The 14,789-nt window shown below is 37.6% G+C and overlaps 1 protein-coding gene across 3 annotated transcripts in view; it reads right to left on the bottom strand.

The window, feature by feature from the left end:
* Positions 1 to 1,211: 1,211 nt before the first annotated feature.
* The window catches only part of Su(Tpl) (Suppressor of Triplolethal), a 175,248-nt gene continuing 161,670 nt past the window's right edge, over positions 1,212 to 14,789 (bottom strand). The window contains exons 1-9 of one of the 3 annotated variants that reach the window (XM_017906287.1): positions 12,141 to 12,266; positions 11,903 to 12,027; positions 10,683 to 10,799; positions 6,536 to 6,769; positions 5,958 to 6,028; positions 5,664 to 5,873; positions 4,423 to 5,362; positions 4,047 to 4,224; positions 1,212 to 3,942 (exon numbers count right to left, since the gene is read on the bottom strand). In XM_017906287.1, coding sequence (XP_017761776.1) covers positions 3,721 to 3,942; positions 4,047 to 4,224; positions 4,423 to 5,362; positions 5,664 to 5,873; positions 5,958 to 6,028; positions 6,536 to 6,769; positions 10,683 to 10,799; positions 11,903 to 12,027; positions 12,141 to 12,143 — 2,100 coding nt within the window. In that variant the 5' untranslated portion in view covers positions 12,144 to 12,266 and the 3' untranslated portion in view covers positions 1,212 to 3,720. Of the gene's footprint in view, positions 3,943 to 4,046; positions 4,225 to 4,422; positions 5,363 to 5,663; positions 5,874 to 5,957; positions 6,029 to 6,535; positions 6,770 to 10,682; positions 10,800 to 11,902; positions 12,028 to 12,140; positions 12,267 to 14,789 lie in introns of those variants that run through there. The other 2 variants (XM_017906285.1, XM_017906286.1) reach the window with 2 other exon arrangements.

Raw genomic sequence — 14,789 nt, 5'->3', positions numbered from 1 at the left:
TCCATGAACACACACACGATAGATTTCATAATCGTCTATATATATATATATATATATATGTATATATATATATTTATTTATTTATTTATTTATTTATTTACTTATAGATATATTTTTATATATAAAAATAGGTTAAATTACTTTATCCTGAACATGTTCTTTCATGTGTGCTTTGCATTCTTTAAATTCGTTGCAATTAGTAGAAAATACTTGTCAACACTGTGCCATGCATACTCCAGCAACGCTCAGTTACCCCTTTTTTCCTATAACGAGACCATTTAACAGTTAAAAACTTTCATTATTTTTTGTTTTCTCTTCTCTTCAACCGCATCAAATGCAATTTTAAACCAACGTTTCCAAATATCTATGCTAGATCTTTAGTAACATACACTTTCCTTTTATTAATGCTGCGATTTCGCATAAATATAATACATAAAAAGAGCAAACAAATTGCACAGAGAGTTTTACGAGGAGCAAACGATGAAATCTATAAAATAGGAAGTAACAAAGTTGTGGTTGTTTTTCTCTCCTTGCTCGAAAACTTTATCAAGAAGACAAGGAACAACGAATTACATTATCTATCAATTTAAACAAATACAATCAAATCTTGATACTTGCTGAATACAAGTTGAAATATAATTAATATTCTAAAACATTCTAAAGGACTATGTTAAAAGTATGTCTTTTTAAAGTATAACAAATGAGTTAAATTACTAATCATTTAAGCAGCATTCATTTCCGTTTCAGAATCGTTGGCAGTTAGAAACATCAAATAGTATTTGCCAGCAGAGAAATTTGTCGTGAATAACGGACTCGGATAAAAAAAGAGAACTAAAAGCGCAGATAACGATGCACGATAAAATTTCAGCAAAAATATAACACGTACTTCTCTTTCCATTCAAGGCAAACTTAAACATCCTCTCATTATCAATCGACAAATTGTCAAAAAAAGAAATCGTAATAACTGGACGTTTCAATATTCGATCAATCTTAGTATCTAATAACTTTCAAATTACAATTCTACAAACTTAAATGAGAATACATACTAAAGAAAAAATAAACGACTTGTATTATGTTTAAACGAAATGCACGAAACGAATCAAATCAAACGATTAATTTTTTAATTACCTTTATATCTACGTGCAACATAAAGAAATTGTTATAAAAAGATTTTAAAAATAAAACTGCGGCATACAGCTGCTGCTAGAAATCAATGTTTCTCGTGTTTTAAAATAATCGACCACATAGAAGAAAATCAATTCGCGTATCTCATAAGAGTGTAAAACCCTATATGCTAATATTCAAATTTTTATAGGTTCATCAGTATCATGCGATGCTTCATTCATATAAATGACGATATATACGCAGTATACTGAATCAATACGAGCCCTTTTAATACAAGTCCTTTTTCTCGTTATCATCGTCTCTCACCTCCTTCAATTGCCTATCACAAAACACTCACAAGTAGCTGCAAATGCTTATTGAATGTGAAACAAAATAACGCGACACAGAAAGACGCTTATCTCGTCTTTTAAAACAAATTTAAAAGGCAATTTCGCGCTGATTTAAGAGGAGAAAGAAAAAAAAGAAAGAAAAAACGAAAGAAAAAACCAAAAGGTATAATCTAAAAGGGCAATAGCGTCAAAGAACATATTTAAAATTGCTATTCAAAATTTCTCCTACGTACTTATGCGTTCGAAATAATATATACTAAACAGATAAAAGACATTGGAAACATTAACATTATAAACTTTCGTTACACATTCAATGGAAAACATCGGCTCGATATACCTAACATCGTTTTTGCTTCCTTCGTTCCGTAACCTTAGGTCCTCTAACGAACATTTCGCGTCGTATCTATCTGCCTAACTATCCGAACAATAATAATAGCAATAGCATCGATAATTATATTAATAGTATTTATCGTCACAATAATAATAATAATAATAATTACACGAAGAAGGTATTCATTCGTACGCGTAATAAAGTGGCGCACACTGTACAACACATTGTATACTATATTTATCGCCGACGACGATTAATAATTACTATATGAAACCTGTTCGTTTTAATATTTCGATTTTACCATTCTTCTTACTCATTTACATCCTTTTTCTTTTTTCTTTTTTTTGTATTTTTATCTTGCTGCGTGTGAAATGTTTTATTGTATCGACAATGGCGCTGAGCATTCTCCTTTTCAATGACTAACAAGTTTCGAAATCGTATAAAACGGATCTACCCTAGCGTACGATATACACAACCGGAACCACTACGAGCGATCGCGTGATTTGGAAGGGGCAGGGGGCCCATTTCATTTTTTGTTATTTTCATTTTCTAATCTCAGTCCTGCTTCTTTCATGGATTTTCGAAGCGCAAAGTGCGGCCATAGTTAATTGCACGCGATCGATTGATTCGCTTGGCTATATCACTTTATGGCAGGTATTTCTAAAAAGAGTGCTTAACGTATTCTCGTCCTTCCTTTCTTTATTATGTTTTTTAATTTTTTCAATTTCATTTCCATTGTTGCAAGATCGATTCCCAAGTTGTGCCATGTTCTTTTTCACTAAGTCAAGATACAGCGGCTATGTCCGCGGCTTAATGAGCGGGCCGTGTGGTGAAGAAAAAAAGGAACGAAGAAGTAACAAAGAATCGTTTTAGGTTTGCGAAGCGTAAATGGTCTCTCTCTCTCTTAGCAGAAAAATATGAATAATACCGCTTTGCTCCTTCTCCAGCGAGACAACGAGCAAAGATAAAATAGAAAGAAAGGAAAAAATAAAGAGAAACGGAAAGAAAAAAGAGAACAAAAAGAAAGAAAGAAAGAAAATGGCGAACAGCAGATCTTATATACGATTCACGGCAGCTCGTGGACAGTCTGTGCTAGTCTTCCTCTTTTTTCCTTCCGGCAGAAAAAAGAAATATAGTCTCCTCCGGACGTGGCACGTGATAAGCCCTTACTACCTTTTGGACCCTCTTCTCGCATTCGCATTGTGGTATTTTTTTTAATCTAACGTACTCTTAAACTGGACGACACACTTGGACGTGCGCACGGTAAGTAACTAATTATATAGAGTTAATTACTGCTTTCTTAATTGTCTTCTTTTTTCGCCTTTTCCTATTATTCTTTTCCCTGTCTCTTATTGAAGGACAAAGTTCTTCAAGAAAAACGTCTCTGCGTACTTTCAGTTCGCGCATTTATACCTGGCTCTCCGCAAATGCCCTTTTTCCTCATTGTTTTCTCTCTCTTCGGATGGATTTCTGTTTTTTTTTTATTTTTTCTTTTTATTTTGTTTCCTTTTTTCTTCTCCTTCGAAACGTAACGATTGTCGTTAAAAAAGCCCCTTCATCGATGTGATTACCATTGGTTAAAAAGTAGCACGCAAGCGTATCACAACGACCGCTCGCGATCACACAACGGCATAGATCGAGGAGATCATCACAGTCGCGCGCACAAATCAGTTATAGAAGAGAAATCTTTGACTTTCGCAAATTTTAACAACAGCTTGAAGGTTCTTTCCTGTGATGTGTGAATTATATCTTCCTGCAACCCCGACTCAGAGAGTACTTGACTTTGTTTTCGGCGATAGAACCCAGGAACCATGTGGACCGTTTAGATCAGCCTTGGAACATGCCGAGAAAATGCAAATTCTGCGACAACGAAGACAGTAGCGTACCGACAACCGAGAAAAGGTAGAAAATAAAAGGCGGCCTTTTCAGTTTGTGTCAGTAGTGCAAACTGCCCATTTCCTTGATTTCGTTGCTACCATCGGCGTTGCTGCTACTTGTCATTATGTTGCCGCCACAATTCTGCGTATCGTACTCCAGTACCAGCCGCTTGATATGGCTAAGCTTTTCATGTAGGTAATGAAATCGACGTTTCGTTTCTGTATGTACAGGATCCCGTTTAGTCTCATCATATTCCTGCAGAATTTGCCGCCTTATTTCCTGTAAGATAAAACAACAAAGTCAATCAAATTATTAATTACTTGATCCTTAATATCCTTTATTCACAGGACTCTTTAAGAAGCATACGAGTTAAGATATAGTACCTCGTATTCATCCCAATTTGCAGAGGCCTCTTCCTGTCTCAAACGGTCTTGAAGCTGCGTGAAATGTCTAGATACTTCCGCTACTTGAGCATGTAACCTTCGATACTCTTCATAGTCCGCATTGAATTCTGCCTTGTAACGTCTTCTCTGTTCCGCGCTGCTTATTGTCGTGTAATACCTGCAAGCAATATAAGCCTAAGTATATACATACATCTAGACGTACATAGTTACCTAGTGGTATCTGAATTACATTTGAAAGTTTAAGAAGATGGCGCGTGTATACACGAATACAACGCATATACATGAGACATCAGTAACTGAGAAGGAATAACAGTGAACATCACTGAACCATTTCATTAACTCTCAAGACACCTACGTGAGGTAGTCCGGGTACTCCGACGATTTAGGACTCTCCGGTAGATCAAGACCGCAAGAGGAAGTAGTGACGGTGTTATCTCCATTGGCGGCGTAATCGGGAGCGGATAGATCGTTGTAGGAATTACTGCCTGTCCCGTTGCTCTTTTTCCTCGAGTCACGATCCCGATCGCCAGCACGACCCCTGTCGTTCCTGTCGCTTCTGTCTCTCCTGTCGGCGAGTATTCCATTCGAACTACCACTGTAACTACCTGCACTACCACCATCACTCACGGCACTTGGCATAGAACGCCCCACGTAATCCACTGCCGGTACAGCATTTCCATCGGCACCAAGCGTTGCCGACTTGCCGGCATGATGATGACGACTGGCGCTCAAAGAATTACTATGGGCTACACTATTATGAGAATTATGGCCGGTGGTCACGTTGCTAGTGGCGTTGTTCCCGGACGTGCCGGTGTTCGCGATGATTCCATCCCGATGACCGGGCTGGTTGGTCTCTTCACTGTCACTGGTAGGCGTCAAGCACGGTTTTCCTGTGCCGTAGCTGCCGCCGCGAAGCACATCACTGTTCGTTGTTCTTTCAGGCCGATAATCGCCACGACGATCACGTTGATGCTGCCTCTGGTCCCAGCTGTCAACCACACCACCGCTGCTACCACCACTGCCACCATTAGCACTACTACCACCGGCTCCACCGGAAACAACACTAACACTGTTACTACTACCACCACTACCAGCCGTCCTTCCATTCTCCCCTGCGTTCGACGATCCGGAATTCGGCTCTGGCTTCTTGTAATGGGATATTCGCGGTCTCTTTGTTGGCAGTCCATCGTTACCCTGATAGTAGCCCGGTCGTTTGTTGCTCAACAAAGATGGCGGCGGCGCTGTGATCGCTGGCGGTGAACCTGGATGAGTGGAATTTGGTGATTGTCCGCTACCTGTAATGATTATTGATAGTGTAAGTGTTGAATACGTACTAATACAATGGAAGACCGTTACATTATCTTTTGAACTATAATACAGTTGAAAAACTGTTTTCTCAGTCTACAGTATCAAGCATTACCATTCAAGTTTTGAAGAAGTTAATGTTACTACCAAGAAATTATCTATGAGTGTTTCAAGATGGACACGATAATCAGGCTTCCAACTGAGATTAAGTCGAGAATATCAGTGATTAAATTTGTAATGTTAAATTGTAACGATCAGGTGAGGATTTTGATTTATGAAAATAAACCGTACCGCTGGATCCACCATCGCTAGAACCAGGAGGCGTAAGATTTTGAGGTTTTCTTCTTTTCAACATCGCCTTCTCTTGTTCTGTATAATAAGGCCAGTCTTCTTGCACATCGTTCCAGACGTATCTGTGCAGATGATACGTATTATCCCTCATGAAAGCTACTTGCTTCAGAATTGTCGTCATAACGTTGCGTTCTCGATCCTTTATACCCTCTGAAAATAAAATATGGATTAAATAACGTGCTCCAAGTGTTCTATGAATATTCTGAAATTTCTAGTTTCCGTTTATATCCTTACCACGGTTTATGCGATCATACAATTCAGGTTTCTTGTATGGCCTCAGAGCCAGGAGATGAATAAGTCTTTCCCTGCGAAGAAAACGCCAAGTATCCATTAGTTATCGATACCAGACAACGTAATTATTTATATCTAACATTGCCAATTTTATATTTCCTTTCTAAAATGATCTTCAAAACATCCTTCCCCTGTATTTCCCTTTTAATACGACTCCTAACGTCAATATGACTGATATTAATCCGTGATTTGCCGTGACTCAGAATTTTTTATACTTTCCGGTCTAGCAACTATTCGCAGGCAATTACAAAAATTGTACTTTCTCTAACATAACATTCTTTCTACTAATAGTGACAAAACGGAACTCAATAAAACGAAGTCGACGGAATAACGGATACTTCGCGACAGATATAATTTCCAATATTAATTCGTTATAAATGACTCTTTCCTTGATCTAGAATTTTTTTTACAACAACCTACGATCCGTTGGTTTTTACCATTACAATTACACGACCCCCTAATTTCCGGTCATAACATTATTGGAACGCGTTAATGACAATCAGATATCCTTCTAGACGTACTTTAACGGTCTACGCATAATGTCAGAGACTTTTTTCTCCGGCTGATTCCGGGCTGGCGGCAGATTGTTGGTGACCGATTTGTAAGAGGAAGACAGTCTGGGCTGACTGCCGGAAGTTGGAATGCTCGTCGATTCCCGATGCCTCGAATTCGATGGTGACGGTATTGTCCTTCCGGTCGCTTTCACCTTCACCTTGCGTCCGATGTCCGGTCCGTTTGCCTTGATAACCCTTGTGCTGGTGAAAAATAAAACGGAGAACAATAAGGAACGTGCTGGTAAATATAAATCCTTTTGTTTCGCGCACGTGAAGGGAAAATGCGATAACGCGCTGATAGACGAAGCGGATCGAAATTTCGAAGGGGAAAATTCAGTTTCAAATGTACGAGAAAAATTTGTATTCGGGAAATATATTAATTTAGAAGTCGTGCTATTTTTTGGACAATTTTTCACGTGTCACATCCCTGTAGTGTCATCTTTTCTTTTTAAATTCGCGGTAATTGGACAACACGGTTCAAAAATTCATAAATGGCGATAAAAATAAGAGATGAACAATAATATTCATTAATCTTATTTACATTAATATTATTATTATTAAATTATGTTAATTATAATGTTAATGTTAATTTTGAAAAATACAGGTTAATTTTAATGTTAATTTTGGAAAAAGCAGTTACATATTTTTAGCAACGGTGAAAATAATGTCAACCATTTTGACTAGTTTAGTAGTCGTGGCATTAACGGCGCTAAAATTGAACGCTGGTAGAAGCATATGGGAGTATAGTTCTCTTCGACATGAATGAATTACCGTTTTCGAAATGATGGACGGTACTACGGTTATGGTATTTTTACATTACTTTCCTGCAATTTGCATGATTTAGCAAGTTGAGAAAATGATTGATAGTTCCCTACAACGTGAATGAACTAGTTCTCTTATACATTAAATATTCATAATAGAAAGTGCTATATGCGAAACTATGCAAGCATAGCACAAACTACGGTTGTTAAGCGAAAGAGAACAAAAATCATGGTCGTTAACGCCCACGTTTTTCCACTTGGTCATTTCCAGTTTGAAACTACTATAGCGTTGATCGTACGCCTCCACTATTTGCGGTTCTTAAAAACACTTTCTCACAGCGATTAGGTAGCACAAGAAGCGAACATGATATTCGGAGGAAAATTTTTATCATGTTCCACGTTAGTTACATATTATAACATAATTACGAATTATACGTAAATAAATTACTAAATTACTATGTTCTGATTAATTACATATTCTAATATTACCGACATTTATTAACAATAATAACTCGTTAGAATATTGTTCACGCGAATACACTAATATGAAGACCCGTGTAGTATGATTTGCAGTAATTAAATAATTAAGGGATAAATTGCATCTCGAAAGATTCTTCAAAAAGAAATATCCCCTCATATTTACAAGAATTCGAGCTTCATTAAGGGGACAGACCAGTATGTAACCTTCAGAAAATCGATTCTTTGTACTGTCTTAAAAAATTCTCCATCTAACTCGAGCAAACATTTTTGTCAACCAAATGTTCTAACCTCAATCTTCTCAGAATACCGCTTTTAATTATGGTAGACAGCATAAGTTTCAATCACTGAAATTTTTTGAACATGTGTCCATGGCTCTGGCATTAACCACTGACAGGGAACCTAAGAATTTTCAAAAACATTTTGAAAAAAAATTTTTCTCAGTAACAATTTGTCTTATTCTATCATCTCCAACTTCAGGATTTTTCTTTGAACTTGTATGAAGCTCTAAATTTGTTAACCATGGTTAGCACGATAGCCACATTGTTTGCCTTTATTCGCCACATTTTATCATCCTTTGCAGATTTTTTCTCTATGCTGTACCTTGTCCACCATCAAGATCCACTCCATTTTGTAGATGGTTAATTCAAGATTTTTTCTCGGATATTTCTGTTGTGATATTTTTTATCTCAATATTTTTATTAATAGGTTACGGTTAAAAGTAGTCTATGAAAAATTTACACGCCCTACCTTCTTCCAATAATTTTCTATGAATTTTTAAAGAAAGGTTATGATAGAGGTTATGTCGTACTAGTCTGCCCCTTTAAGATGAACTACTAGGATCTGCTTGTTTAATCACGCTCAGATTGTACGACACATTCATCACTGCATTATTGCCTGTATTCAAAAATGAAGATCGTTACATAATAATTAGATCAAATATAGATCATAATAACAAAGAATAGAACGACTCGAGTACTTGTATCCTGTCCAATTACCTCTAACAAGATGTATAATGAAAAAATATAACAACGTAATAGCCGAGTAGCAGGGTAGAATTCACCCTTGAATGGGTGGTCAAAATGAATTACCATTATATCCCCTGAAAATCATGTCAGCCCATGAAACCATTCGTGTCCCTTGTTTTCTCTCATCAACACCTAACCAAACCGCCCTTGACGTCGTTTATCGAGGTTCCGGTTGACGCCAGTCCTCTGCCGGTAAACTTTAATTCACAGGAATTGTCTTTCCGCGGGGAAAATATGATTAATCGATTCCCCCTTTTGACGCAAGCGGCCGCCACCGGCGAAGCCCATTATCGCTTTTGTTGTTACACGAGGCATTATGTAACCGGTGCTGCTGCTGCCGCCTAGACGATATTACCGCTCGATTTATAGGTGACGGCTCGAAGCGAAGGGCAGTGCAATGCACCTCGCGAAACACAAATGGAATTTCTGGCGTTATCGACTTGACTTTTTTCTCCTCTCCGTTTCGTGCCTCTAAGTGGAAATCCGCCACTGACTGTCCCCGTTACGTAATCCGCTTGCGTGAACCGTGACACGAGATAATACGTTCCGTCTACGGCGTAAAAGCGACGGACACCAAGGGATCCGGAACGAAGTCGCACTTGTGGGGTGCTCTTAGCCTTGACCGTTACACTGTTAAACAAATTAGTTGACCTATCGATGCGACATTTATCCATTGACTCGCAATTGGGACGGTCTTTTACCGGGTTCGTTCTTAGGTTAGGTTCGATTCACGAAATGGCAATTGTTCCCGTTTGCAAGCTAGTAACTGGTTTAACTGTTTAAAAATCTAGCATTTGTCGGGGTTACTGAATATATTCCGCGTTTCGCACGGTTGGATTTAATCGCAGTTAATAAGGAGGGAGAAAGATTCTTTAGATGATTAGAGAGTTGGAGAGAAAGTATATAGTATGTTCACAAATGAAATATTTCTGTGGAAATTTTATCGACGTATCTTTCACTGCGATGCCGTAACAATATTCCTTAAATTTATTATACGTTTATAAAACGAGCAATTTGAATGCTAATTTGAGGTTATATATAGTGTGAAGAAAATGCACGTTGGAGGAGATTCGACGTAAGATAGTTGCGTGTAAATAGAACAAGGAACAGTACTTTTATCTCTTTCAGCTATTTCAGTTAAGAAGAACGGTAAGCCTATTTTGCATTCAGGGAATAATAGTCCAGGTCGTGGAATGAAATTAAGCATTTAATTAATAAAAGAATAAATAAAATATAAAGATACGTTAAGCGAACGGAAATTTTCAATATTTTATGCACTACGTTATCTGTTTACAATAAATTTGCAAAAATCATTCTAATTTCAGGAGAATGGCTATCAGAGATGGGAAGTTCACAATCACTCAAACGTTAATTACAATACGCATCAAAGTCACCAAACATGGTACACCAGAGTTAGCACAGAATCATAAAAGGTTGCATTAAAAATCTCAACAAAAATACCACGATTTACGTCTAATTATCGACTCACAGATATAACTCTAAAATTCGTAGATGCTCCCCCACAATTGCTGACAAACATTGCGTAAGCGATACTGCATGGACGAATCTAGAATTCAATTATCAAGGGGGATCGTGTGAACCGTGATACCTCGATAAACGATGGGTCTACAAATAGCAGGACGAGACTTGTTTACGAAGATGAAATGCGTAAGACAAATATGACACGGAAGCCACTGAAAATAGCACGACCAAGCATGTAAAGGATGGGATGGTCGTATGGGTGTACACGTATATCGATAACGACCGTGTTGAAGAAAAATCGGCCTCTGCTGAGAATCGATGAGGCTGAACCTTCGACGTCCTGTATCTTTCCAAGGGGTGACTTACCATTTGTTCTTGTTATTCTCCTCGGCGACGGCCATCCGATGCCTGGTTGTCTCGTACACGTCGTCGTTCGCCTGTATCCGCATTTTGCACGGCAATGCGCCAAGACTCTCCAGGCTTCTGCACAAGGAAAAATGGAACGCTATAAAGGGAGCGATAAGTCGCTAGAACGAGTGGACGTCGTTTTTTTTTTTTTCTTTTCTGCCAACATCGGTTCCAGCGTCTTCAAAATTTAGCACACGTTTGAGAGACATAACGTGGTAGATCCGAGTGGTCGAAATCGATTTTATTCCGCTGGGTATAGGTCGTTACGGGATAAGATTTAAGAGGCGACGTGATTGCTTTTTCTGTTTAGCTTCAAGGATATAACTTCTCTTATGAATTAGAGACGAGGTTTATCTCTATCAACCAAATACACGTTATCTCGCGGAGAATTCATTTTATAAATGAGCGAAAAAATATGATGTATCTCTTGCTTCTGCTTTCCGTGTTATCTGCAAAGCGAGACTTGTGAAGATAAAGCTAATTATATGTTTGGACGTTACAGGATAATATTGAAGAAAGTATTTTATTTTTGAGATATTTGATTAAACGTAGATAAAGAAAATTTATACCTTTAGATGCTAGCAGCGAGGAACGTATTTCAGGGAAAATAAACTCGATTTCGAACACTTTAACAGAGTTAAATTTAAATCACTTTCGTGCATTTTAAAATCAGATTTATATCAGTGTTAGATTAGCATTACTGAAGAAAGCTATGATGTATTATAAATCTTAAAAGCCTCGTGTAAATAATATAGCTATTAACTTTGACGACTCCGATGTAGTAATAATTACTGATCGTTCCGATATAATTCTTTTTTCATGATATGCTAATTATTCTAACTATTCTGGTACAGTTTACCATTACTACAATCGATATTCCCGATACGATCAGAGATTATATTCAATGTTCGTAACTTTACTCGTCGACTACAACCATTCTGAACATACCCAACGTATCAAACAGATTTATTAGAACAGTTTGAACTGTTTAAAAATGTTATTTCTCAAGTATAAATCAATTATTATTATCCATGTAAACAACTATACAAATAACTATATTATATTTCTCAACCTGTTAAAAGAAAGAAAAAAAAAATTATTAAATAGTATTAAACTACCTGTTACGGTAGCATCAATCATGTAATACCAGTTGAGACATGATATGACTAGTTACTTACTTAGGGCCCGTTTGTTGGATGCATTCGAAACCACCCTGAGGACCCTCGATGTCTTGATTGCCAGAAAGACTGAACGTAAAGCCGGCTGATCCATGGTTGGATTGCGTAGATGGAAAGGAGAGTTGCTGGAATCAGAACACCGCAGGTTATTCGTGTGCCTTCATCCTGCTAATAAGGTCGCATTAAATTACGAAACAGCTTATGGTGTAGTACTTGGCGTGTACGTAACACGACTAACCATATACGTATTCTCATATTCCTATACCAGCGTCAGCTACCTATACCTGCCGGGTATATGAAACGTTACAAGCATATGTATCTCCACCTGTCTATCTATCTATCTGTTTATCTGTCTGTCTGAGCCTTTAAGTAGAATCCGTAAGTAGGATCTAATGTTCCTCGAGGTAGCGCGTTTTATACGCTGGTCCTGTTGTCATTACTCGCGTTACGCTCTTTGATCTGGTATCGTGTGTTTTATTTTTTTGCTTTTATGGATTTCTTCTGTATCCAGTAGGAAGAACATGAGAAGAGTTGTCTGTTAGAGATGTGATACAAAAAGTTAGTAGTAAACATGTAATATGATAAAGTAAAATATTCATTCATATATATATATCATAGTAATAAGATCAAATTATGTTCTTACATTATGCATGATTACCTTAAATATCACGCGATGCATCGATAATAAAGAAAATTCTAATGGTATTATTAAATTCTTCGTGAAGTGATGTCTAAACACCCATTATCTGAATGACAAAAGAACATAACATAAAATGGTTACGCTCGAATTATTACAATGCATCCGTTAACGCCTAGTTTAACCTAAAACACAGTGCACAAAACAGGATTGAGATTTTTCATTGAAACAGGTTTTCTAGTTGTGTGAAATAGACGGAACAGTGGTGATTAGAAGCACCGTGTCAAATTACAGCTAACCCCCCGTACGATTCAGCTCCAACGGACATTGTTTGGTCGGCTTTTAACGCGGTCTCGCGCGACCATAATTTCGTCGGATAACAAAGGCGCGCTCTGTCCGCAGTTATCGACGCGCTAGATAATTTCAAGCTCATTCAGCCTTGCATCAAGCACACGTGCGGATGCATTTATTCGTCGGTCACGAAATTGGTCCCGATAAACGCCGCGAAATTGGAACGACACGAACGTAAACGAAGCGGCCGTGGAGTTTGGAGGATTAGCGTGCAAACGTGTGTAATCTAACCTCGCTTGCTTCGTAAGTATCAATTACGATCGTCGTCTCCTATAATGCGATGGTCACGGCTCACGACGAACGACGAGTAATCGACGGTTGGTATCTTAGCCGTTGCCCACGAAGTATCCCGATTACTCACGGAAACGACCGAAAGAGGTTCGTGCCGAGCACCGCTTTTTACACGTGACAAAGGATTCGTTTCACTTCGATATCGCGTATACATAGAAAGAACACAAGCGAATAATCTCGTACACAATTAAATTTGTCTAGTTTTATCGACAGAATACTCGTGGCAGACGTCATAGATAAAATTGGAGGTAATTCCAATAACCTCGACCTTCGTTTCCGTAACGAAATTATTAGTTAAATAATGACAGAAAATGTAGTAGGAATGTTTTTCGATTGTGAATATACCTTATGAATGGTGTATATGTGTCGGCAGATGACGAGTAACGTTAGTAACCAATGATAATTGCATTCGTAGAATTAGCAGGTTTACTTTTGTATATGATTACTAAGATCGTAAATATAATTAGAAGTTGCTGTGTAATGAAAGCGTTAATAAGTAGAATATTAACGAATATCGTATCTTCGTAACAAATACAAGTATGTATACTATTGTTTCATTAATGTTTAGTAAATTATAACCTAATATATTATTACAAAAAGAAAAATATTTCATATCTGACTTTTGTTTTACAAGGAACTTTTTCCACGAAGTTCGATGTATTAAATATTTAAAACTATTCCGTTAATATATCGATTAATAACAGCTTGAATCACTCATGTACTATTCCATGCCTTAGAGTTAAAATTCTGTCCTCCCATAAAAAATTCCATGCATCTGTTACTAACTGCCGTCTCGTTCGAAGATTTCCCATGTGTCACGAGGTCATCACACACGTTCATCAATTAACAATTAACTTTACAGGGTCGATGGAGCGTTGCATGATGTCGTTTCGAAGTAATCCTTGGCCTTCGAAGCAACGCATTGCATAGACTAAAACGAAATGAAATTCACTGATACGCAATACACGCATAGTTCACTTCGTTAAGAACATAACCTCAATGTTTACCGTAAAGTTTGTTCAAGCAACATAGAAGCCATTCGTAAACTGTCTATAACGATTCATTTCGATATATTAGGGAATAATCACTTGCACAAGGACTCGTAAATAACGAATAGCAAACGGTAATACAAAAATAAATTCCTTTAGATCGTGTCAGCGAAGAATCGGCGATTAAGTCTCATGAAGACGGGCTACAATATAAAAGCAAGTTCCGACGGATGTGTACAACGAAGGGCACTGTAGTAAAATTTCGTTTCAAGTACCAAAGGATACAATGAATATTACCGTATCCGGTGTGCATCGGACGTGGAAATGGTAAATGGCCCGGGACGAAGTCTGTGTAAACCTATTTGCGGAAACATTTCGACGTTTGTGGTAATAGAAGTTTCCTTCGGGACGGAGGCAACACATCGACGATAAAAAGGGTATATCTTGTGTGTTTTTTATTACAAGGATTTGTACTGTAAGGGTAAAGATGAATTAGAATAAATTTTTCCGTACGTTTACATAGTAACAGAATGAAACGATATAAGAAAAATAAAATGAAAATAAACAGACCGTTAAAATTTTTCAAATCTTTCCAAAATTCAATTTGGGGTCATTCAGA

This window comes from Eufriesea mexicana, unplaced genomic scaffold, assembly GCF_001483705.2.
Source record: "Eufriesea mexicana isolate 0111107269 unplaced genomic scaffold, ASM148370v2 scaffold5271, whole genome shotgun sequence".
Classification (NCBI taxonomy): Eukaryota; Metazoa; Arthropoda; class Insecta; order Hymenoptera; family Apidae; genus Eufriesea; species Eufriesea mexicana.
Note: the sequence above shows the minus strand (reverse complement) of the source record. Positions and strands in the feature narration are given on the sequence as shown.